The sequence below is a fragment of the Tympanuchus pallidicinctus genome, unplaced genomic scaffold (genome assembly GCF_026119805.1).
Source record: "Tympanuchus pallidicinctus isolate F22 unplaced genomic scaffold, pur_lepc_1.0 scaffold3, whole genome shotgun sequence".
Classification (NCBI taxonomy): Eukaryota; Metazoa; Chordata; class Aves; order Galliformes; family Phasianidae; genus Tympanuchus; species Tympanuchus pallidicinctus.
In genome coordinates, this window is record NW_026294747.1 from 78478715 (window position 1) to 78504902 (window position 26188).

Genomic DNA, 26188 nt, shown 5'->3' on the forward strand with positions numbered 1-26188 from the left:
GCCTCTGCCTGAGGATCTGTGATGAACTCCTGCCTGGAATGGTCAGCAGCTGGGTGCCTACAGCTCCTTCCAGAAGGGCAGAAATTGCAAATGTGAATCACCTGTAGGAGAGGAAAGAGTTGGGCTGTAAGTATGATGCCTTGGTAAACATCCTAAAACTGGGTTATGATATAAAGGAGGAACAAAGGAGTCTTATCCTACCTGGATTTTAAATGAATCAATTGTGGTCTTCCAAAATGCAGAGTTATTGGGGGAGGGTTCAGGGCTGATTGCAAAGAAGACAAAAATATTCTCTGAGGCAGTGGAAGAGAAGTAAAAGAGGCCAGATTTAATATCTTTTGGATACATTTATGCTCAATGTGTTACAGAGAAATATGATGAAGGAAGGGTGAGGGATCGTTATTAAGTGACATGGGTGATGACCTACAAGGGAAGATTATGGTACTTTAATGTTAAACATGCTGTTGCTCATCAAATGCTAAAGTTGAATAACTTCCTTTCAAAGAGCCAAACATTGAAGTTCCAGATGGCAGCTGCAGGAGGCAGATCTAGCAGCTGTGACACAGGTTGACTGGCTGGTTTTGGGCACCTCGCTTTGCTATAAAGCTGAATGGGGCTGTAGAGGGAAACAGCCTGAGATTTGTCTTGCCAACTACAGTCTCAGCTTCAAGGTAGGATGACTTGTGTGCTAAACTCTGTGGTCCATAATAACCAGATGCTTTTTCATGGCCAGAGTAACTACTTGGTATGTAAATTTCTACATCACAAACTCCTGCTCTTTTTTAGATGAGTCCCATCGTTCCTGTCCAACAGTTCTCTTCCCTATGTTGAATGGTTTTTAACAGTGCCTTAATTACAGAGCTCTGAACTCTCTTGGCCCTGCTTGCTGTTCTATAATATGGATAATAATTTCTAGGATGAAATCTCTTTTTCTGAATATATTTAACATCTTTTATAAGAGTCTAAAATAGAAACTCTGAGAACATTAACTTAGAGCACTTTTCAAGTTCATCTTACTTGCAGTGCATTAAAGTGAAGTGACAAGTGAGGTGTGACGTGAAGTAATTATACTGATTGTGTTGTATGTTCTCTGCAGGAGCTGAATGATTTGCTGAGGATGTTAATTTCAAAAGCCAGACAGCAAGAGATCAGCTGAGATGAAAGATCACTGCAAAGTGACCTCACACCAGGGGAAGAGAAAAGAAGAGGAGGGTGTGGTTAAGAGCAGGAATTTAGTGCTGTATAGTCTAGCAGTGAACCACAGCAGATGCATTTTGATACCAAAGGTGATCTTCATGTGACTATGGTCACGGTCTGTGGAGAGAAGGGGAGCATAATTCACCTGGCTTATTTTAGATATCGACATCGGGATGTGGTAAATTAATACCCAAGGCTCACAGGTTTATAAAACTTGGTCAGAATTTCTGCAATTAGATGCTTCACTTCCAGGGTCCACAGAGTTGGTGAAGTGTAGGTGTGTACAAACCTAAAATGAGCCACCACCTGCCTTATCTATATGTAATCATGAGCTTGTCTGATCACTACACCTGTGATATTAGATTTCATGACAGTGGAAATTGTAGCTAAGTAGAGACAGCATATAATGAGAACTAGTTGATCGGGACCTTTGTCAACAACAAACACAGTAAACTAAATTTCTTTGATCTTTAAAATAATTTTCAGTCATGAGAAGTTAATAAGAATTTCAAAGCTTTTCTCCATGAAATGTTCACTGTTGAAATCAGTTTTGAATTTGTGTAGTTAAACTGTTATACATCCCTGAACAGATAAATTAAAATTAGTTTAATCCTATTGTACTTTGGCTTTAACTTAGTTTGGCAGTCTAGCACTGCAAGTAATACTGCTTTCACTTAGGGATTGTCACTGCTTCACTTTAATAAATTAATTAGCAAGACATAAAGTGAGTGAATCTGAGGGGCTTTGAGAGGTGTGGGCTAGATCTTCCCCAGAGAGCTAAAACCACTGGTAGGTGGGTGCCACTTCTCAGTGCAACACAGCATTAATGAAGAGGTTGTCGTGAAGCTTGTTTAGGTGGCATATTCCTTGAGTCTGCTTATCTATGCTCAGAGAAGGAGGTAGGCAGAAGGAAAAGCATGACCCAGTGTTAACAAGGACCTCCCTCTTTGGTCCATTCCACACTACTTCATCTATCATCTGCCAGAAGAAAAAAAACAAAGACTAACTACATTCGTTTGACTGAAGCATTGATTTGGCCAAGAAACAATGCTTTGTCACATCCAAACAAAATGAAAACAAAAATCTGTAATCAACATAGCCATCATGGTTACTGACTCAGACGCTACAGGGCTAAACACAGGCAGTTCCTGAGCTGGATGCTTGAGGATCCCTGGACAACTGTATTTTCAGCTGATAAGGCTCAGTCTGTACTGAAGAGGAAGCTGGCCAATGGAGCCTATCCTCTGAAAAGCTAGAAGTCTGGGTGCACCTGATCCTCATCAGCTGTCAGTGAACTTTTTGGAAATGGCTCTTTTGTCTCCTCCACCATGGTGATGATATACCTCCAATAAAGCTAATTCGGACAAGGGGTTTAGCTTTTTGACAGGTAATATAGAAGAAAGGATCATCTTGCTCACTGATTAAGGTTCTATCTTTTTATGACACCATTAACTGCATCAGTACTCCAACCTCTGCAATTCAGGTACCGTCTGCAGGCCTGTTGTTGAGAAGTGATGCTAAGCAATTTCTAGCCATCAGGAATCTTCTCTCTTTCCGTCCCACACACACCCTTGGAAATGAGGCATGATTTTGCTGTTCAGAGAGAAGGATGCCTTTGTAAGGATCTTTTTCCATGTAGTGATAGTAGTCAGCAGTCTCTTGATTTTTCTCTATGGCTGAACACTTCATCCCATGTTATTCCCTTTTTAAAATGGGAAAAATGATGTTTGGTCCTCTCCCAGTAATGCCACAGGGGTTAAATACACTACATCTTGAGATTTGTTTTTGTTCTACGTGATGAAGTCTATGTATGGACTGCAGATATACAGCTTTCTTTCTCTTTTAAAACTTCAGCTCACTTACTGCTGCTGTTTCACAGCTTGATCTGTTTGGTTGGGCCATAATACAGAGCACAACTGAATGGCTGAATTACAAAGACAAAACAAATCAGAAGTACAAGGAGAGAATTAAACACTTTTGATCAGCCTTTCTCCTGCACTTACTGTTTAATTTAAACCAGAGCTGTTTCTTTCTGTAGTAGTCATTCATCTCCAAGAAGTGAAAATACACTTGCAAAACTAATAAATGTGAATCTATTTGCAAAGATATGTATTTATGCGCCTAGCACTTCAGGGTGTTTAGAGGGTAATCTCAAACTGTGAGCACAGCACTCTGTAAATTTTGAAGCAATTTTTCTAAATGTCAAGTATTTATTACATGAAAAAAACATTTGGAGTGTGGAGCAGGTCCCTGGTGATATATGGTGCATTTGGGGAAGGGCTTCTTGGATGAACGGAAATAATGTTTGAGTGCTGAAAAGCAAATCCTCTGCTTGAAATCTCTTTGTGTACATGGAAAGGAAATTGAACAAAGCTGGAAAGCTAGTCAAGTATTTTGCTTTGTCTCTTGCATAAACTTAATATAAAATAGTGATTTTCCAAGCCTTTTATATGTAAGCTTATTCCAGCTTTTCTTAGTCTGCGGCATGTCTACCTCCTCAGCTCAGATTGCTGCTGTCTCCTTCTCATCCCCTTAACAGCTCCAGAGAGCTCAGTTCAGACTGCAGGCAAATAAAGCCTGCAGGATTTATTCATGTTAGCTTTTACCCACGTAATACCTCACCTTAATGGCAACATATCTCAAAGTACAAAGTAGTGAAGTGCATCTCTGACTGGAGGCTGATGATGTGCTGGAAGTTTTACTCACCTCCCTTGGAAGACTGACTTCATGCCTCAGCCTCTAATGCTTCTCAAGAGAAAAATAGCCAATATAGTTGGTTCTTTGTGGTCAGTCTAGGAGTTAGTAAAATGCTTTCTACCAATAGCATTATAACAGTTTCCCCTCTGCTTTTATGACTCTTTTTGTGTCCAGATATAGCCTTATATTCCCTATCTACTCTGCAGCTAGTGCATATTCTGAAGCTACCATATTACTGTTGTGTACTGTTTGGGTTCAGTCTGCAGATGTCTGTGATGTTTCTGATGGAGCTAAGGAAAGCCTTTCAGTTCCTGGGCAAAGTGATACACACTGAGATACTGATACACTGCTTGATGCTCTACTGAGTGCAGTGCATCTCACTATCACTGCACTGTGGGGCAGCAGCACAGGAAGCTGTGATCACAGAATCATTAAGTTTGGATAAGACCTCTAAGATCATCTAATTCAACTATCAACATGTCACCACCATATCATTAAACCATGTCCCTCAGTGCCACATCTACCCTTTTCTTGAATGCCTTCAGGAGGAATGACTACACAACCTCCCTGGGCAGCTTGTTCCAGTACCTCACCGCTCTTTTGGGGAATAAATTTCTCCTTATACCCAATCAGAACCTCTTCTGGTGCAACTTAAGGCATTTACTTCTTTTCCTCTCTCTAGTTACATGGGAGAAGAAGCCAAATCCCACCTTGATACAATCTCCTTTCAGGTAGTTGTAGAGAGCAACAAGGTCTCCCTTGAGTCACCTCTTCTCCAGACTGAAAAATTCCAGTTTCCTCAGCTGCTCCACATATGACTTGTGCTTCAGACCCCTCACCATCTTTGTTGCTCTTCTCTGGACACACTCCACACAAGGAAGCCTCGATGTCTTTCTTGTAGTGAGGGGCCCAAAAATATGCCAGTGCATGCTCCAAACTTGCCATCTTTATCTGGTCCACCTCACTGGGACCTTCAAATCAATGCAACCTCCTGTAGAGACCCACCTGTGAGAGGAAAAAAGAAATCTTCATACAGTGTGTGTAACTACACAGTCAGTAGGGATATCACTGCCCAGTCCTTCAGGAGTTTGCCAGGTAGAGAGGTGTATCTGTGGACTTGAGCTAGGTTACGCTGACTCAATAGGTCAGTGGTGGCATCAGGGTACCCAACTGCATTGTTGTCAGTGCTGCTTTCCTCATGCTTAAGGTACCAACCTGTGAAGGCATAAACAAGGATCTTGGCCAGCCTCCTCCCTCATCCCCCCCCAAAGTCAGAGCTCCCACATTCCCCCTGAGAGCTGAGTGCCAGGCAGATGGGGGGCAGGAGGGTCTCTAGTGGATAGGCCCTGCTGTGCTGGACCCTGAGACAAGGTGTGTGAAAAGAGGCCCTGCATCTTAATAGTTCATCTTACACATTTGGGGAAGAGAATTAGCAGGCTTTCATCTGAAACCCTTTTTCATGTCTAAAACAGGTGACACAATGTTCAAAGCAGTTGCTTCAAGTTCAATTATATACACTGGAGCTGCACTGCATGAAGGAAAAGGTGGTTAGACACTTACGGATAAAAGGCGAGAAACGCTAAGAATATATCTTGCAAAGGAAAGAGAGAGATATGCAATTTATACTTTGTGTGAAAAGTGAAAGGTTAGCGGTGATGAGGACAGACCAGTTGCAGGTACTGATATTAAATATCCAAGCAGGAAGGAAAAATGCTCTGGAAGTCCGCTTCAATCAAGCTGAACTTCAAAAGGAAGCTTTCATCAAACATAAGCACCAATTCTTATTAAAAAAAAAAAAAAGTAAGAAAAAAGAAAAAAAGAAACTAAAAGGCTGGAAGTTGAGAAGACACAAAGAGACATTTTGATACCACACTAACACTGAACACTGCCTCTTATATTGCAGAAAACCCTCTTAAAAACAAATAAGCAAACAAAACCACAGCAGAACAGCTCAATTAAAAAAAAAAAAAGAGAGAGAGATGAATATTAAAGTTGACGAAAATCACGTTCACATGAGAAAAACAGAAAATTCTGGAAAGTAAATGAAAAGTAAATCTCCAGATCGAATACCAGCTCAAGAGGCAAGTTGCTAATAAAAAATACTTTCACACACATCCAAAACATTGTGCCTACTTGAAACTTAGTACAACTTCAAATGAAAAAGTGAAGAGGCAGAAGAATTACTCAACAGAAGTAAGGCCATAGGAAAATTATTGCATGATTACAGCTTGATAATAAGGTCAGGGAGCCCCATGTCATAGGTGAAGAACAAACTCGAACTGAAGAGGTTTAGGGACAAATAGGTAAGAAAAATAGGGGATGACAACAATCAAATAAGTCTGAAGTGATTCAAGGGAAAACTGCTCTTTGCTAGTTCAGTTGCTGCATTCAGTGCTGGAGCAATAGTCAATGGCCAGTAAAACTTCAGACTCCAATAAGGCTCCAGGCCAGCGCTGAAATCTACAGAGCAATAAATCTAACATTTTTATCTTGTAAAATCAGAAGAAGAAACTGTAAAAGCAACTATACTGAGTAAAATTCCACATGCATTTTTTTCCTGAGGAAGTCACGCCTCATGAATCTAGTGGAGATGTCTGTAAGGATTTTACACGTTTGGTAGGAGCCATTGAGTCCCTCAAAGGCAAAGAGGCCTTACAGAGAGATCATGACAAACCAGGGGGCTGGGCAACAACAACAACATGAAGTTTAATAAGAGCGATTACTGAATTCTGCACTTAGGTCAGTGCAATCCTGGGTACATTTACAGTTTAGAGGATGAGAGACTGGACAGCAACCCCACAGAGAGAGCTCTGGTGGCCTGGGTGACAGCGAGGTGAATGTGAGCCAGCAGTGTGCCCTGGCAGCCCAACTGTGCCCTGGGCTGCAGCAGGCTCAGCACTGCCACCAGGCAAGGGAGGGGCTGTTCCGCTCTGCTCTATGCGGCCTCAGCTCCAGCACTGGGTAGAGTTTGGAGTGCCACAGTACAGGAAGGACATAAAACTACTAGAGAGTGTCCAAAGAAGGCCTATGAAAGTGGTGAAGGGTCTAAAAGTCAAGATGTATGAGGAGCAGCTGAGGTCCCTGGGTTTGCTCAGCCTAGAGCAGAGAAGCTGAGGGGAGCTGCCATGGCGGCTGCTCCTCACAGGGAGCAGAGGGCAGTGCTGAGCTCTGCTCTGTGTGACAGCGACAGGGCCCGAGGGAACGGCATGGAGCTGGTCAGGGGACGGGCAGCTGGGGCTCAGGGGAACGGTCTGCACCAGAGGTTGGGCGGGAGCGTGGAACAGGCTGCCCGGGGCAGGGGGTGCAGCCTCAACTGCTAGAGCTGAAGGAGTGCCTGGACAGCACTCTCAGTCACTGGGTTTGAAAATTGGGTGGTGCTGTGTGGAGCCAGGGGTTGGACTTGATGATCCTTGTGGGTCCAACCCAGGGATATTCTATGGTTCTGTGATTCTTTGTGGGTAAGGGTGAGACAAATGGAAAGTTTTGCCAGAAGTTTTTGCAGAATTCTAAGGAGTAACAGGGAAAGATCCTCTCTACTTCAAGTCAGAAAGCGGGGAAAAGACATACATAATTGGAGTGGAAATGCTGAGTCATGGCTTGAAACAGTGATTGAGCACCTGGTGGGAAGGCAGGGCCAGCCCAGAGGAGCTCAGGTGTATGCAATGCAGCTGAGTGACCAGAAGGGGTGCAGCCAGGATCCACCCCTTCCCAGACATTCAAGGATTCATAGTGGAAGCAAGAGTATCTTGCTGGAGATTCTTGTATGCCTGAGCTTTTCTGAGGGTGAGTAGTGTTCTTCTTTTGTTTCTGTGTGTGTGGCTGTTGTATTTGGGCAAGTTTCCACTTGCAGCCTGGGATTTTGCTGCTCTGCTGTCATTGCAATGCTTTCCATCACATTATAGCATTACAATAACAGATGGCCTTCACTGTAGAGGGAAGTTGTGCTCCCACCAGTATTTGCAGCTTAGGTTTTAGCATTCAATATATTCCTTGGTGATCTAGCAAAGAATGAATAGTAAGTTAACAAAGTTTCTGTTCTTGCAAATTTAGTATGCGCAGTCAGTATCAACGCTAAGCTCAGAGTTGCAGAAGGATATTGCAGTTGGCTTGCTGACTGTGCGATCAAATAGCCGATGTAAATTTAATGTCAGTGACCCCAAAGCATGGGGAAAAAATAACTCTATGTAGCTGGAGTTCTGAATTAGCTATTAGTCCTTAGGAAATAGGACTTCAAGTCAATGTGAATAACTTCCTGAAAATGTCAGCACAGTACTGAGCAATCATCAAAAATCTAGATGGGATATTTTTACTTACCTTAAAATAACTGAGCACGAAGTGAGAGTTCCCTTTATGTCATTCTGTATTGCTCCAATGCACGTGTCTTGAAGACTGCTTGTTATCTTGGTCACTGTGTTTTAAATAGATTATAGCAAAACTAAAATAAGAAGAGTGATGAGGATTTTAAGCTCTTAAATGAGGGCTCCTAAATGATAAGACAGTATGAACAGTGGAAGTATACTGAAACGTGTTAGGGATCTACTGGAGAAGTCTGCTAAGTAAGGGTTGTCATGGATTGAATGCAAAATTAATTTTTACTATGTGTCATAACACAGGAACTACTGGAAAGTAAACAATAATCACAAAGTGAAAATAAAATGATCAAAGTTTTTTTTGTTTGTTTGCTGTCATATCATAAAATAAAGGCTGTTAGAAAAAAAAAAAATCAAATGTTTCAAAATAGATCAGACAAGTTTATAAATGATTTGGATAAAGGCTCTGGCTTAAAAAATTTCCAAAAATGAAAGTTATTTTAGGAATTGGGGTCCTGTTTCTTAAGCCAGCACTTTCAGTAAGTAGGGTAGTTGGTCTGACCCGTTATGTCTGTTCATAAGTTACAGCAGAGCTCCTGCTTTTACTTGCCCTCCTATCTGCTGGGTCACCCCCACCTATGGGTCCTTTTCATGACCAGTCAGTGTAATTCCACAGTGAAGCTAGCTTTCTGAGGAGCACAGTTACCTCTGCCCAGCCCTAGTGATGCCCACCTGCAGTGCCTTGTCCGGCTCTGGGCTCCCCACTGTAAGAGAGGCATGGACATAATAGAGCAAGTCTAGCAGAAGGGCCCGAAGCATCTGACACAGCAGAAGAGACCATGATAACTGGGACTGTTCAGCCTAGAGAAGAGAAAGCTCAGAAGAAAAATGCTGGGAGGTGTCACAGTGGGACAACTGATACAAATGGGTATCCCTAATTGTACAGCATCATGCTAGAAAAGATTACAGAACATAATTCTGGAGGGAGATTGCATAGCATGTGTAGGTCAGCTGGGGGGTCGGGACTAGCCAGCGTGGGTTCATGAAAAGCAGGTCTGCAGCGGTACTGTATGATTTCCTCTGCTTCGGTCATAACTTGTCTTCCTCTCTTTCCTTCACCAGTTGAGTTGTCTTTATCTCAACCTGCAATCTTCCTCACTTTTGTTCCTCCTATTTTCTTCCATTGCAGGTGAGGGGGGAGGAGGGGGGAGGAAGCAGCTGTGGGTGCTCGGCTGCTGGCTGGAGTCAATCTTCCACGATTTTCCATCCTGAAAGTGATTCTGTTTGGTGTCTACCAAATCTGAGACATCTTCAGAATCATTGCTTCCATTTGGTACTATACAAACCCGTACAGTGTGCTCGATGTAAGGATCTGTCAGACAGGAGAAACATTTCCACAGGCTGCAGTTCGTGTAACCCACCACAGGGGGACAGCTGATATACGTCTCTGAAAAAGAGCTGGGCAGAAAATGTCAGGCTGAGGAGTTTGCATGGAAACCATTACACGCCACTCTGCAGAGATTGGGCTCCTACGGACTTGCCCTTTTCTGAGGCAGTGAGTTTGGCTGCTGTGGACCGAAGCTCAAAACCAGCTTTCACCTGTGGGCTCTTCATGGGGCCAGGACCCCAGCAGTGGCTTTGGTGGTTGTTCTACATAGTCCCATGTGCAGATCAGGGCTGTAATATCTGTCTCATGGGATTTGTGAACACTCACTGAAGCAGTTGCTGAAGTGAGGTCTGGTATGTGCACTGCATGAGAAAGGTCTGTGAGTTTGCAGCTGAAATCTGTAGTATTCTGCATGAGCACGAAAGGACCAAGTGAAGATTCAAAATGTGATTTTTATTTTTGGCACCTCCTAGTTCTGTATGTGTGACTGCTCTCAAGCAAATGTCTGTTAAAGCAATTAATTATATGCAAATGACTTCAGAGATTTCAGTAATATCCAGGCTTCTCTTCTTTTCCCTTGTGAATTAATTTGAAATTAGAATGTCTGATGTTTACCTGTCATTAGGGCATCAGTGAGCTCCTCTATCCAGCCATTCAGCCACTCATCTCTGAATGTAGGGGTTCACGCTCCTGGGCATCTCCCTTTACACCAGCTGGCTTAAGCAACCCCTGTGCTGTGAGACCTCATGTGGAGTCCTCAGTGCGGAGAAATGTGGGCCTGTTGGAATACATCCAGAGGAGGGACACACAAATGATCCAAGGGATCATTTGAGGGCAGGCTGAGAGAGCTGGGGCTGTGCAGCCTGGGGGAGAGAAGGCTCTGAGGAGATCTGAGGGTGGCTGTTTGGTATCTAAAATGGGGCTATAAGAAAGAAGGGGACAGACTCTTTATCAGGATCTGCTGTGAGAGGACAAGGGGAAATGGTTTCAAATAAAAGGAGGGGAGATTTTGGATATAAGGAAGGTGTTTGTTAATAAGAATGGTGAGGCACTGAAACAGGTTGCCCAGAGAGGTGATGGAAACCTTATCATTGGAGATGTTCAAGGTCAGGCTGGATGGGGCTCTGTGCACCTGATCTGGTTGTAGGTGTCTCTGCTTATTGCAGAGGAGTTAAACTAGGTGGCTTTTAAGGGCCCCTTCCAACTCAAACAATCCTATGGTTTTATTCCATGACTCTTATCTAGGACTCTAAGCATGAGCCCTGTAACTCTCTGATCACAGTCAGAATTGGGTACCATCTCTGATATAGACACCCCTTGGTGGAATTTTCACAACAGCTGAAGATGAGTGGTCTTCTATAAAAGTTTTATGAAGATCTTGGTTCCTTGGGTGCTTTTGTGGCTTTGCATGAAGAGCCTGAGGCTACAGGTGCCTCACTGCAGAGGACGCCCAGCAGTCACTAACTGAGCACCACTCCTTTTCAGTAGTTCTCTGCCATGCTTTTGTGTTACCTGTTTCCACAGGCTTGGAATGGGGTCTATGCTAATGGCAAGGTAAGGGAAGGGGGAGGGCAGGGCAAAAAGTTCTTGGTCACATCAAGCAAAATAAATCAAGTACAAGGACTCAAGATTATCTGGAGGATTAATATCCTTACACCCTCAGAGGGTGGAGTTAGATACCGTAGGGTTTAATAATGCAACAGAAGTGACAGGCAGAATCAGTTCTGCCTTGGTGAACTGGAAAGGGCAATGTATCAGAAATTCTAGTTTAATATCAACATTTACCAAAAAAAAAAAAAAAAAAGGAGAGAGAAAGCCCTGTTGCCTTTAGCAGTAATCGCTGCTACTTATCACACCATGACCTGGTGACTTCCATACATAACAGTTCAGTGAGGGAGGAAAATCTGTCTGTCCATGCTGCTGCTTGGCTGTAGGAGCAGCATCCCAAGGCTGGTTACTGGGTCTGCACAGCTGCAGCTGTGACCCACAGCCATAGTGTGGTCTCTAGGGTGAGAACACAAGTCTGTTAGCTGCTGGCTCAGCACTAAGATGCTTACAGCAGTTATATATGAGCATGAGCCTGGCATGCCTCAATCCAATCAAGGTTTACTCAGCCACCACGTGCTCTGCTTTCTGCTGTGAGAACACTGTGCTTGTGCAGACTGCAGGCTTCAGAATAGCCTCCTGCAGCCTTCCTATCCCCTTGGCAACCAAATTTTATTTATTTCTATTTATTTGCAGGATTGAAAACTATTGCGTATTTCTCTGAGCTGTGAGTAACCCTGAACACAAGAACCAGGAATAACTCCTGGTTATGGGAGAGGGAGAAGCAGCATCTGAAAGGCTCTCACAACTCAGGTGATCTCCAGCAGCATGTGCTACAGGTCCCTGCTGTCCCTAGGCAGAGCCTCTTCCTCCTGCCCAGCAGTGCCACTACTCGGTGCTCCCCAGTGCTTCAGCAGAAATGAGCTCTCCAGTGCCCAAAGCTGCTGTAGGCAGGATGAAAGTGCCTTATTGCATTTTTATCCTTAAAGGTTGCAGACACCTGCGTCAGTTAAGTGCTCAGAATGAGCTGTTATGTGCCCAGAGCTACTGCTATCGCAAAGGGCACCTCCCAACTGTAGTTGTATGTTACATAAAAAGCTTTGTGTTTTAACCTGTACAGCATGAGATGCTGGGTTCACTCTCACTTTTCAATGAGAGTATCTTGCTCACTAGGCTGTCCCTGACTAGCTTCCTTTTGGCATCTTGATCACTGCATAGCTCCTGGCTGGATGCTGCAGCCAATAGCATAGAAATGTGGACTCCCACTGCCTCCTTCCACCAGCACTGCTTCTGTTAATCATGCACTAAAACAAAGGGAAGAACTAATTAATTGCAATGAAAAAATGTTGTTTTTTTTTTTGCCTGGGTAATCTTTCGTAAAGATCAGCTCCCACACGCTTATGAAAGCGTCTGCACAACACTGAACTTAACCTTTATATCTTCACCTTGAAAAAGGAATGAATGCAATGCATACTTATCAAACAGTTCTAGTCTTCATTTACTCATCCCACAAATGAAATCTTACTGAATGCTTACAGAAAGACAGAAGTAATGTGGAATGGAAGTTACTTTTGTACCTTGACTATATTAATTTGAAAAGCATCTTGTTCTGCAGAAGAGAAGAAACTTTAATTTAATATCATTCAGAGAGAACTGAAACCTCTTCCTTCTTCCTCTCCCTTCTCTCAAAAGGCTGTCAGTCCAGATGGGAGTTGCCCCCATTTGGCTGCACTGAGGCTGATATTCAGCAGAAAACACAGATCAGTCAGGCTCTCCTCTCTACTAGAAGTGTTCAGAAAGAGCTAATATTACAGCACAGCTAGGGAAAGCTGTTTTCCTCGTTTTCCCTTTAAATATCTCTGTAAACTGAGTATCTCCAGCTGAAGCCTTCATTTTAGCTTCTGTAATACAAACAAGCCTTTGGGAACTAATCTTTCCTGGAAAATGAAGTCAATACATCAAGTCAGCTGTTAATTTTGCAAAGGTGCTGTCTCAGATAAGGGTGTGCATGAGCTACGTCTCACTTATTTGTCTAACACATTTTATACAGCCTAGCTCCAATGCATTTTGAGTACTCAGCTCATCAACTGGATAACTGATATATGAAAACAAGATTAATTTGTATTAGCTTGAAGTATCATTTTATTCAACTGGTAAGTATCAATACATTATGCATCTGCCAGTTATAGTCCATTTTAATTGGTTCCAAAACCTAAGCAGTAAATGGGAAGACAGTTTGTCTAGTTAATCTGAAAACAATATTCCACACAATCAGTATTGGAGTTGTCAACCGTAAAGTAATTCCAGCATTAAGTTATGGCTTTGCAGAAAGTCATGAAGTTAAATTAGAACACATCAAGAGCCATTTTCCAAAGATTTATTGAAGTAGCGACAGGTTGCTCATACTGTGCTGGAAAAAGCAGTTTTATTAACTTCAGATACTTAAAAACAGTATTGCAGCACAAGATATTGCTATTTGTAAACTAGACTCCATTGTAAACTCTAATCCTTCGGGGAGAGTCAGTTTGCAAGATCTAAGACCTATTTCCTAGCATAATAATCTTGCGCTCATGGAAAAACTGGAGAAAGGCACTTGAAAGCTGTTTCTTCCTTTAAGACATGAACTTTTTAAAACCTTGCTGGTAAGAATTTCTCCTGCATTAAGTTTGCATCTTCACTTCAGCTTTACTCCAAGTCATCATGATGCTGGGAAGTTTCATTAATAACCTGTTGAAAAGCAGAGACACTTGCATTAAGCTTAAAGACAGTTGTTATAAAGAGTTAGGACTGAACCAAATAGTAGCACAGATGTGAACAAATGCATCAGCATTTGCCTATGAATGAGAAGATCAGATGGCTAAGTGTGTGCAGGTACCATTTAAACATCAATTTAGTCCAAATACTCTATCCTATCCTCAATAAATGCTTCTGCAACATTTTTCTTATGTGACAGAGATCTTGAGTGCTTGCAACTCAACTGAACCTAAAGTCTCCTCTAAACAGAGGCTGTCAGCCACTCAAGCTATTCTCAGATCTGTTTTGTGGTCTGTTCCACAGAAGTACATTTGTTACATCTGCATATTCAGACATGCAGCTTGGACTGCCAGGTACTGATGCCTGATGCCAACCAGTGGCCAAGGCTACAGCACTGGACAAAGTAACCAGCTGAGATAGAAATAAAAAAACCCTGAAGTTACCACCAACCTGTCCATCTCTAGTTTCCACGGTCTTAATTAGAAGTGTCCTCTTCGAGTGAGTGTCAACCATTGGCTGAGACTCAATGTTGGTTTCTGGAGAAGAAAATGTATTCTTAGCAAGCATCTAAATGAAGTGCCTCCTCAAAGAACCAAGTAACATCAGTATCTACTTTCAGAATCCCAGTTTACTATATGAAGAATTCCTCTTCTCTTTGAATGATAATGAATTATAAACCTTCTTTACTTATTTTCTTCTTATTCCTCTTAAAGCAACTTCAACAAGTGATCTGGATTTCTGTTATGTATTTATAAACCTGCTTTACTTATTTTCTTCTTATTCCTCTTAAAGCAACTTCAACAAGTGATCTGGATTTCTGTTATGTATTTATAAACCTGCTTTACTTATTTTCTTCTTATTCCTCTTAAAGCAACTTCAACAAGTGATCTGGATTTCTGTTATGTATTGATACTTTCTTTATGTGTAGGCCCAGGAACAAAGTAGCACCTCATCCAAAATTAAGTAATTGTAAATACTGTAGTTGTGTGTAAGAATGACTTCCATATACAGCTGCATTTACACCAGTTCAAATGCCAGAGTAAAAGGAACTATCCATGACCTTGTTGCTAAAGATTAAAAGCAGAGACCCAAATGAAACAGCTTACCTCTCAGGTTCAAAGAAGCAAAGGTTGGAATAGGCATGTTAATCCTGAAGGAAAAGAAGAAATGGATGAAGTCAGACAATGGTACAGAATCTCTAAACAGTAACTGCTAGAAGGTAAGTGTCTGCATGTGATTTTTACCTGCTCTCTTCTCCCTCCAGCAGTTTTCTGTAGGTAGCAATCTCAATATCAAGAGCCATCTTTACATTCAGCAGGTCCTGGTACTCACGAAGATGACGGGCCATTTCTTCCTTCATGTTCTGAATCTCATCCTGCAGGCGGCCAATAGTGTCTTGGTAGTTAGCAGCTTCAACAGCGAAATTCTCCTCCATTTCACGCATCTGGCGCTCCAGGGATTCATTCTGGAAGAGAATAAAGTCAAGTACAACTACAGTTCAGCCACTCTTTCTAACACGTCAAGGGACCTTTATAACTTAAAATAAGGAAAAAACACAAAGGGAATTTGAACAACGGTGTCCTTTCTGAAGATACTCAAACATGGTCCCCAGTTTATCATCTCCTTATCCTCCCCTTGCAAAGTCCAGGTGTGTTATTCTGCTGTCTGATGAGACATTTCACATGTATTCTACCAGATAGCAAAGCAAACCCCCACAGTAAGCCAAACACAGTACAAGTCAGTATGCAGACAGCACTTGGTGAGGGAATCTACAGGTGTATTATACAGTTAAATCAATTTCAAGCCAGCCTTTCAGGCAACTGGATTCTAGAAAGCGCTAGATCTGCACTTTTCCACTGTCCCTTCAGGCTCTGTATAGCTCATTCCGTATTGTTTACACCTTGAGAAAGACCAGTTCAGTATAGCAATCTGAGCAGTGCACTACACAGTACATGCAGACAAATGGAGCCCAGAGAGTCTTCTTCAGGAAGGATGGGTACACTGCTGTCTTGTATGGGAGATCAGCTGCAGCCACACCCACCCACTGAGCAGCATAGTGCTTAAAAAGCTGCATCAGGAAGAACATCATCTACTTACGCTTCCTTTAAGGGCATCAACTTCACAGGTGAGAGACTGAATCTGTCTGCGGTATTCATTAGCTTCTTGTTTGGCCTGGCGCAGGGCATCATTGTTCCTATTAGCAGCTTCGGAGAGATCTGCAAACTGAGCATACACCCAGTTTGGTTAGCACTTCACAAAAATGGTGTAAAGGACTACTTCTAGACCCAGGATTTGGAAGCAACTGAAGCCACTGCAGGGAAGTTCTAGTGCTTGAAATATAAACATGAACATTACACTGAACTTCTCTATTCCTGATTGTTATGTTTCAAATCCTTTCTTAAATATATACTTAAGAATTGCCTCCAGCTACAAGAATAAGGAAGAACAGGAATTGAGCCCATTAGTTTAGATGGGCTCTTAGGGCTGCACTTAGGGCACAAATAATTTTTCCAACTATTCTTCCCAGACAGAGACTTTAAAGACTACTCTACTCTACTCTGTGGTTACGCTAGCATTCTGTACAGAAGGAACACTGAGTGCTGCAGCAAAGCTATTACCTAAAATTCATTTGAATGCCAGCTGCTGCATCTGTATAATCCTACAATGCATTTTACTTACTTTGGACTTGTACCACTCTTCAGCTTCCTGAAGATTCTTAGCAGCAACGCTTTCATACTGTTGACGGACATCACGCAGGGCAGCAGTAAGATCAGGCTTAGAAACATCCATATCGATTTGGATGTGCTGTTCCTGGAGTTGAGCCTGCAGTTCCCGGATTTCCTTAGAGAGAAGTAGACACTCAGAGTTAATAAACAACACTATGCAGAAAATGCACAGGTTAGGACTAGGGGCCAGAACCAGAGTTTACTTGTTCACTTGACTGACAGTGCCCAGACACAGACCTCATTATTCAGCTTACCTCATCATGAAGCTTCTTCAAGAAGACAATTTCTTCTTGCAGGGACTCTACTTTGCGCTCAAGATCAAGGCGTGCCAGAGAGGCATTGTCAACATCCTGATCAGAGAGAAGAGAACCATTAGCAATCTTATTTTTGCTACTTCTTACCCCAGCCTCAGAGATCATTATATGCTGCTTTATCACAATTTTGTGAACTATGCAGCATTTGAAAGTGTCGTCTTTGCTACAATATTGCTGACCATGACCAAGAGCACACATCATGGTGGGTATAAATCCTGCTCAAAGACAAAAGCACGTACTTACTTTACAAGACAGTGCTAAGCTCTTCTAGCTTGACAATACTGAAAACATGGAGTTAACCTTTCAATTTGCAGAATTCTGCCTTTGCCAGTGGGGCTTACAAGTTCAACCCGTGTACCCATACGATTGGGCTTAAACTTCTGTTAGTCTTCTATGGACTCCTTGGTGACAAACCATAGAGCCCCTTGGCTCCACAGATCACAACTTGAAAGCACGCTGTTAAATCTAGAGATGTATGCATAAGGACTACAGACTACCCGAAGCAGTCTGACAGATGTCCCTGGAGGAACAGGCACGAGCATAAACACAAACGGAGTCAGTCACTGCTGCCTACACCCTCACATTAGCTGGCAAATACTCCACCCTTTGCTAGACAGAGATAGTCTTAATCAACAGCAAAAATTCATTTAAGGCACAAGAGATGATACGCCATGAATGATGCATGAAAGTGGTGTTAATTTGTTCAAAAAATAACTGAAAATTAACCATCGATCAGTAACTGCTTAGATTTTAAAGATGCAAGTAAAGCACTTTATAAAGGGGAAGACTGATCCTTTCACATTGGCTGCGTGGTTACATTCTTACCGTATTAACATAAGCATCATGTTTTCACTATTTGCATTACAGCCTTTCTATATTTTGTCCAGAACATAAACGTTCCTAATCAGCAGTGCTCACTATTACAGCACCTTTGAAACAGGAAAAGTTTTCCTTAGATTACCAGGAAGCCATCCTTTGGATTACTCCTATTCAGGGATTAAGTTTTTTGCACCAGAAGAATTCTCCACTGTTCTTTATCCAGCAGAATGTCCCTTCGATGTATTATGAAAGTTTCCTATCAACTCCAATTGCACACCACAGTTCATCTTGGCTCTGTTCTTCAGTTCAGAGGAAAAAAAAATTCCTTAACGCATTTGTTCTCCTCCCAAAAAACTGGAGGCTCGTTGAGTACATAATGTGTATTTTACTGTATTTTTTGCTAAGTGCACTTATTCTGCACTCTCTAGAGCCATGTAAATGAAAAAGCTATTAATATCCTGAGTAAACAAGGTTTAAGTCACACATATGAATAATTGGACTATGTATTGATCTTTATCTGAAGAGATTCTTTAATGGCTGAACATCCTCATTTATTTCAGGAAATCTCTTGTTAGCCAGAAGCTGACCTGTTCACTTTGTCGTGGGCTCAGATCTGTTCCCTGCTGTCAGAGCATCTGACAAAGCTGCAGTACATAACTTTCTCACTAATTATGATGCCTCTTTTGTTGCACAAACTAGTCACCAAATCCCTAAGCTTATTTGATGTAGGACACCCCACAGCATATGAGGAAAGTCACTTGGCATCTCTTGTTTAGAGGAAAAAAACTCAGCAACTCTCAAGCATACTTTCTCTTCAAAATCTTCATGTTAGAACGACTCTTTTGTGGTAGGGAAAATTTGGGTATACTCTTGTTCAAACCAAACTCAGCAGCATGTACCATTTATGTCACAAGTCAATTTACACAATGATCTGCAGTTTTTGCCTGTAAACTGAGAGGTTATGTGGGCACAGTGCATGGGCAGAGCAGCTGGAGGCTGAGCGACAGGGCAGGGAAGCAGACAATGAATGTGAGGCACGCACAGCACAGCTCACATAATAGCCCACAGCCTTCACAAAAACTTCATCGGCTGGAGGGAAAGGAAGACATGCCTTGAAGTGCACCAGAACAGCATGCATGATTAAACTAGCTTTAGGTCAAAGGAGCTTGTGCTTGAACTCTAGTAATTTAAAACAAAAAGGGAAATGCCTCTGCACTGACTTGGCGACTTCTGGGATTGGCTCAACCCTAGTAACACAGCAGCCTAGATTAAAGGCAGTACCTGGAGCTGCAGTCTCAAGCTTCAGCCCCCAGAACGTCAGTGGACACCTCATTCCCAGACCCTGCCTGGTGTCTGCTCTCACACTGTCTTCCTAAGACCATTAGGGAAATGTTAAAAATCAAACGATGACTTCCTGTGTGGTGACACCTATTACTGCCTATGGAGAACTCTGGGATGGTCAGCCTGCGCCCAGCTGTCCGGGGATGGAGGGCAGCTGCTTCCCGCCCAGAGGAGTGATAGCAGTGTTGTTTCACACCAGCAGGTTTCAGGAAGTTATCTTGTTTTGAGAAGGCACATTCCTGAACATCTGCTACTCCAAACAGCCCTCAATGCAAGCCAAGAGCTGTTTTTGCACAAATCAAAACTTCAGCTCAGAACTTTCCGCAGGCTTCACAGTTGGTTCTGGCTGTCACATCGGCTTTGGTTCATCTGTGTGACACTGCAACTTCCTACAGACTGAACTCCAGTGCATTGTTTCTTATGTTAACATCTTTGCTTATATGAGCTTAAACTGTACATTCTTAATGCACATGAAGGGGATACAAACAGCTGCTATGAGCTCATCCCAAGGAACCCATTGTCTGCTTCTGATCAGCAAACACTGCTGATAGGAAATACTTAGTATCTGGGACAGTTTTTTTGGAGAGTGCAGACCGACGTGGTTCATCCAGAAGGAGTTCAGTATTTCCCACACAGTCTCCCCTAGGAATATGCCCCCACCATTACACATTTGGTAGGAATGCAGCCCACGGCACCCTCCCCTCCAACACAAAGGGATCCATTATTTCAATCTGCTGCCACCATACCGGCCATAATGCCTGGATCTGCATTCCTCGGTGAATCCCATAGAAACCATTAATACCCTTCAGCCCTACGCGCAGATGGCTGCGCCTTTTCACAGCTATTGGATCAGAAAGCGATTCCACGTCGGAGCGCTTTTGTGGAGCCGGCCAGACCGGGATAAAGCGGGACAATAGCCTCACCCTCCCCCCGGACGGCGGCACCCCCCCAAAGAAAACAACGGGGAGAACAAGGGGTTGAGCCGAGCAGCCTTTGTGCGGGCAGAGCCAGCCCCCAGCCCCAGCCCCAGCCCCGACCCTCCGCCCCCACCGCTCCGCGGCGGCCCCGCCCACCTGTCGGAAGGACTGCAGGGTGCTCTCGGCCTCCTCCCGCTGCAGCATCTCCTCCTGCAACCTGCAAGCAGCGACACACGGGTGAGGTGAAGGAGGGGTGGGTGCCCGCCCCGCGCCCGGCCCCAATCCCGCGCCGGCCCCACACTCACTTCTCCCGCAGGCGCATGATGTCGTCGGCCAGGTTGTCGCGCTCCACCTCGACGCGGGCCTTGTCGTTGGTCAGCTGGTCCACCTGCCGCCGCAGCTCCCGCATCTCCTCCTCGTACAGGTCGCCCAGGCGGGACGTGCCCTTGCCCTTGAGCTGCTCCAGCTCGGCCAGCAGGATCTTGTTCTGCTGCTCCAGGAAGCGCACCTTGTCGATGTAGTTGGCGAAGCGGTCGTTGAGCTCCTGCAGCTCTACCTTCTCGTTGGTGCGGTTCGCCTTGAACTCCGTGTTGATGGCGTCCGCCAGGGTGAAGTCCACGGCGTCGTGCATCCGCATGGGCGGCATGCTGCTCCGCAGCCGCACCGACGTCGCCTTGGTGGCGTACACGCCGCCGGGCGAGGCGGACACATAGCGGGCGCTGCTGGGCCGCAGGGCGCTGCCCAGCGAATAGCGGGTGGTGGACGTGATGTAGCGGGTGCCGCTGCTGGGCCGGCTGCCCCCGCCGAACATGCGGCGGTACGAGGAGTTCTTGCTGCTGGTGAAGCTCATGGCGGCGAGGAACGGAGCGGCTTTGTAATCCGGGACCGGAGCGGGGCTCGAAGCGCGGCGGGCGAAGAAGGGCGGCGTCCCCAACTCGGGGCCCCTCTTATGGGGCGCCGCCGCCCCGCGCCGCCCCGCCCCGGCCCCGTCCGTCGCCAATGGCCGCGTCGGGCCCGGGGAGGAGCGGGGGGGAGGAGGGCCCGCTGCGGTGGCGCGGGGACAAAGGCAGCGGGACCCGGGGCGGCTGCCGAGGTTCCTTGGGGCCCTACGCCCCTCCGACAGCGCAGTGATTCCGAGGGCGGGACGGGCTGCGGTGCTCCGCCAGCGCTCCTAGCACGGGCTGAGTGCTTGAAAATGCGTCTGTGCAACTTTGTGCGAGCCCCGTCCCTTCCTTCTTAGCTTGCTGAAAGGCACCGAGATCGGGGGAGTGATGCTCGCTATTCACGAAGGGCTACCGAACGTCCAAAGCGGGCAGACAGAAACATGAACTGTCGGTGGGTTTGGGGTTAGTTGCTTCATACGGCACCTCTTCCATCTGGTCTCCCGTCCGGTGCTCGGGGCTCAGCGCTCTCCTCGCAGCGCCCGGGACCCGCCCAGCCTCGTCGGTGCCGACGGAGCTGCGCTCATTGTGGACGGGCGCTGCGGTACTGCCACGGCTGCAGCAGGGGCACCGCTCTGCCCTCGGGCACAGTGTACCTGGTCGCTGAGGGAGCGGCAGGAGCGGTTATAACCAAGGGTCTGTTTGTTTTTAGTTTCTGTAAGCACAAGGTCACTGTCTCAGGAAAGAGCTCTTACAAATAGGTCGTTAGAAGTGATCCCCAGAGCCTCAAAGTCAGGACAGAAATCCCCGTTCTTCTACTGCAACTGCGCTATCGGTGTGGGGCTGCCAGTGAGACAGAAGGACCAATCGCAATGGCGTAACAATGGACAGGGAAAAACTTGAGCAGCAGTAAGAAGAACTCCCCGAGACCATTTTCAGCGCGAATGCAGAAGTGGTGGAAGGGAGGTGGTGAGACTTCCATCCCTTAGGGAATGTAAAGCTGGGCTGCCCAAAGCCCAAGGCGTATTCTTCCAGGGAGAATCCCACTCTGACACATCTGATTGGTGACACCATTTTCCACCTTGCTCTAAAAGTGACTGACACGATGCAAAGATATCTGCAATGTATCCTTTAGCACTTGTGAGATGTAATGCTACCACTTAGTTTTTCTAACTTGAAGTCCTGCAGAAGCAATGTCTGCTCTGAGAGTTCTCATAAACCTGAACACGAGCAGCGGGCGGGGAGTGAGGTGATGTCCATAAGATGCTCACAGTAGGGTTGGCTATTGTCCTCCAGGTGTTGTATCTTATGGGAAGAATCGGAGCCCATATATTTTATTAAGGTTGTAGCGGGAGATTTTTGGTTGTTTGGTCAGTGACTGTGTTCCTTTCTGTGCTGTAGTTTGGTTCTGATGGCAATGAGAAGTAAAGGAACACAGGCAAAAAGCACAGCAGCAGGCAGCAAGTGGCTCCCCAAGGGAAGAGCTGCGCTCAGCACAGAGCTGTCACAGATTGCTGGGCTGCTAAAGGTACACTTGGCTCCATTTGCTTTTCTTAATGGCCCACAGCTTGTTTATGCCCTACAAAACCTTTATGGCACGCACACACAACTGCCATCCTTCACTCTGACAATGCTCTGCCCCTGAAATTCAGGGATGTGTTTGCTTTGGCAAAAAAAAACCAAAAAAAAAAACCAACAACAAAACAAAACAAAACTGGACCTCTTGTTTTGGATATAATTTTCATATGTTTTTGTCAGTGCTGCCATATGTGCTCTTGGCCACCTGCCTCATTGCTGTTTCTCTCTGTGAAATTTCCCTAAAAATGCAAAGATATTCAGTTATAAGGACTACAATAATCCCTACAGTACCTTTTGCTAGTGGGCACTTGCACAGGTGCAGAAATGGAGGAAGTTTCTCGTACAGCTGCAATAAATGTAGTCCATATTTGCATCCCAAGCCCAAAGGGGAACAAGGACTGTCCTCATTGAAGGATCTCCACAGTACTTGTCAGGAAAGACTGCATCTCACCATAGCTGCAGGAATCACAGATAGCTGAGGAGGGAGGACAGAGGGGAGTCTTGCTGCAGCCAAGAGGATGCAGATGTACTGCTATATTCTGAAAATCGATTACAATAAGAATGAAAAAATCCTTGTAATTTTCTCTGGAAAACATGCATTTCTGATAACATCACTGAAAATAATAGCATTTGCAGTTTTTTTTAATTTTTAATTTGATTTAGGCAGCAAGAAATTAAAGGAATTTAGTCCATCGAGCATGTTTTGGAATGTGCTTTCCAATTATCCCAGGCCTTGACTAAACTGATTTGAATCATTTCATCGATCAAACTTGTATACTTTTAGTGAGGGTTCTGCTTTAAAGTGTGAAATGATTTTTTTTTCCCCCCAGAAAGTATATAATAACCCGTAAGCCTAAGACATCCAGCCAAAATATCCTGCAATGCAAATGCAGTTCCCTTTGTTGTCAGTTCCATAAAGCAGCCCAGAGTCCTTTCGGGAGCAAGGACTGGAAGGCATCGGCCCACAGAGGCTTTCCTTCACACTTCCCCCAGGTCCATGAATATTGAACGCGCTCTGTGCAAGGGGGACTTCTTCAACAGGAAACTATGAAAGAGGGTTAATGTCCTGCAGCAGCTGAATAGGGAATCTCCATAATACTCAGACACACGAGTGCTGGGACTGCTGCTTGACTGTACGCTGTAACTTCTAGTGAAAAGACCACTTCTTCCTTCAGCTGTGGTTTGACAAGACTCAGGCTTCTCTGGTTTTGAAATCAGAAAGGCCCTAGGTTCCTATTTCCAAATAAATGGTTGTAAGTTGTGGTGTAACTGTTCTGCTGGGGCAGTCCTTCCCTCTGGCTGGGAGCTGGGTGTAGCGGGGCCCCGGGGAAGGACGATGCTTCCTGCAGCCTGTTCCAGCACTCTGTATATTGTGCTGAAAACACGTCCTCTGAGCCCAGAGAAAAGCTGCTTTTTCTGAACCCCCAAAACCTTGAGAGAAGCTGATGTGGGTTTGTGAACCCGAAAATGTACTAACAACTAAGTGTTCAGGCCCTTAAGCCTCCTTTTCTGAATAACTTTGACAATTTAAGATCTCAGGAAGTAAATTGAGAGTTCTTTTATGAAAGTTATTTTTAAAATTGTATTGCCTGTGGTAGTTGTCAGTGTTACAAAACACAGCAAATGTCTATGAGTATCCACTGATTTTTTCGAGGGAATGACTACGTTACAGACTCAAAACTAACCACGTCTTTCTGCAGTACAGTATTTTAATGTCAGATGAATGATATGAAACTGGCGGGTCTTTCATCACTGGGGAAGTGTTCTAATTATGACTTGTGCCACCGAGTTGCATGCTATTATTACTGTTGCACAGAAAGTTCCCCTCCGTTACGGTTTCTGGTAGGCAGAGCAGGGTATTTTCTGTCTCTTTTTGTCTCTCTTTTACTGAATCAGACAGTCATTTCCAAAGCCAGTACACCTCTGCCCAAGTCCTGGGGTTGTCTCAAGCAGCATGCACAATTCTAGCAGCACAGAGCAGAGAATTATAAGTTTTTCAGTTCTTTCATAGTATAACAATTAATGTAATCCATCCCTAAAAGAGAAGAAACCAACTGGAATGCTCTGACACACTGCATGTAATGGTAATAGCACTAACTGATGACTCTCAGCAGTATCTTTAGCAATGGCTGGGACATAAAGGCCAAGATTTTCCAACTAACAAAAGGCATGGCATACTCTGAGGCTCAATGCTCAACTTTAAATACTAAGCAGAACTAACTTCCAGAATATGCCAAGTGTTTTAGTCTTAATTTGGGTCTCAAAAAAATGTAATTTGAAATTTCAGCTACTTGTTTTCCTTGTTTATGAAGCTTACACCAAAGTCAAATTAGGCAAAATTCTCAGAGAACAAAGGAAGAAGAGAGGTGCATGAGGATTTTAAGTGTAAATGAGAGCAGTTATACTAATATTTTGATCCAATTAATTTTTATAGACTTGGAAGGCCATTTTTCTCAGAGAAACTGGATTTTTAGAAGAGATTAATTGCAGTAAGAATAAGAAAGTAGGTGTTTGGATGGCCATGTAGATGGAAGAAAACAGAGCACACAATGAGAAATTATGGCAATGGAAAGGGCAACAGAAATCATAGACTGAGGAAGATGTCAGAATAAATGAACACAGTATAATCAGGGCCCATATTTTCCTATTTCTGTGAGGGAGGAAAAGGCACCAAGTTCAGTAGCAGAAGGATGTCAATTCCCAAATCATATTGCTGAGTGGAAAAATAAGGAATATGGTAATGAAATCTGCCCTGTGGGTAAATTACCATATAGCAAGATGCAGAAAGCGGGGGACAAGGGAAGATGTAGGACGTGGTTGAATACTCATATAATAATTACAAGAGCACAGAAAAGAAAGGCTTGACAAGAAAACAAATTTCACTTAATGTTTCTAGAGCTTGAAGAAACATTAAGACATCTGGGAGAAAATACAGGAAAGACAGAGAATAGTTATTGTTACTCCTTCTTCCTGACTCATTCTTGAGACTGATACAAAACTAGAGGAGCTACAGATTGCTGACAGGAGCAGCTGAAAGACCACTCTGTCAGTCCCTGCCACCCAATGCTTATTAACAGGTCCTGTGGCCTCAAATTCTTTGGTTTGATAGAGCTAGCATCTGCCAATTGTTCTTCTACAGTGCACAGCTTGCCTAGCTCATCACAAATTAGTTGAGGAAGGAACATGGAGAAATTCCTTCTGCACTGTTCACATCACACCCCTATACCTATACCTATATTGGAATGTGTTCATTGCAGCAGAAATGCTAAGTCACGGCTTGAAACAGTGACTGAGCACCTGGTGGGAAGGGAGTTCAGGTGCATGCATCTGGATCCTGGCTCCACCCCTTCCTAGACATCATTTAAGGGTTGGCAGTGGAGGCAGCAGTATCTTGCTGGTGGTCCCTGCTTACCTGAGGCCTTACAAGGGTAAGTGGATTTTTTTTATTTTTTTTTTTTTATTTTTTTTCTTTGTTTCTGTGATTCTTGTGTTTGAGTAAATCCTCGCTTGCTACAGCCCAGGGCTTTGCTACTCTGCTATTGTTTCTGTGTTTTTCATCACACTGTGACATTATATTCATGTGTCTTTAATTATGATTGGGCTCTACAAATGGAATAAAGGGCTATGGTGAATCTTTATATGAAGGCAACTTTTCTAGAATGCCTTATTTTCTATCCATAACAATACAAATGATTTCAAAGTACATCTTAATGAGTATATAG

The 26188-nt window shown here is 44.1% G+C and overlaps 2 protein-coding genes and 1 long non-coding RNA gene across 4 annotated transcripts in view; 2 read left to right on the forward strand and 1 right to left on the reverse strand.

The window, feature by feature from the left end:
- LOC128085583 (uncharacterized) lies at nt 1–11390 on the forward strand. Of its 2 annotated transcripts, none has more exons than XR_008209022.1 (3): nt 1–671; nt 1097–7677; nt 9559–11390. It is a non-coding gene; the product is annotated as an uncharacterized LOC128085583 (long non-coding RNA). The 2 variants fall into 2 exon arrangements; XR_008209021.1 differs by lacking the exon at nt 9559–11390 and having other exon boundaries at nt 1–415; nt 506–671; nt 1097–2206.
- A 2107-nt stretch (nt 11391–13497) lies between these two features.
- On the reverse strand, nt 13498–20936 carry VIM (vimentin). The gene is made up of 9 exons (XM_052693218.1): nt 20313–20936; nt 20164–20224; nt 16871–16966; nt 16570–16731; nt 15988–16113; nt 15135–15355; nt 14997–15040; nt 14341–14426; nt 13498–13863 (listed from the first exon to the last, which is right to left on the reverse strand). The coding sequence occupies exons 1-9, from the start codon at nt 20855–20857 to the stop codon at nt 13822–13824; spliced, it is 1383 nt and encodes a 460-aa protein (XP_052549178.1). The 5' UTR covers nt 20858–20936; the 3' UTR covers nt 13498–13821.
- Nucleotides 20937–22609: 1673 nt separating this feature from the next.
- Nucleotides 22610–26188, forward strand: part of TRDMT1 (tRNA aspartic acid methyltransferase 1) — a 38638-nt gene continuing 35059 nt past the window's right edge. The window contains exon 1 of the mRNA XM_052693221.1: nt 22610–25894. The gene's annotated coding sequence lies outside the window, so the exon portion shown is untranslated. The remainder of the gene's footprint in view (nt 25895–26188) is intronic.

Coding starts and splice junctions, on each gene's coding strand:
- VIM (XM_052693218.1), bottom strand. CDS start 20,857: ATGAGCTTCACCAGCAGCAAGAACTCCTCGTACCGCCGCATGTTCGGC. Junction 20,225..20,312: donor ATCATGCGCCTGCGGGAGAA/GTGAGTGTGGGG, acceptor CGCTGCTTGCAG/GTTGCAGGAGGAGATGCTGC. Junction 15,356..15,987: donor TTGATGCCCTTAAAGGAAGC/GTAAGTAGATGA, acceptor ATTCTCTTCCAG/AATGAATCCCTGGAGCGCCA.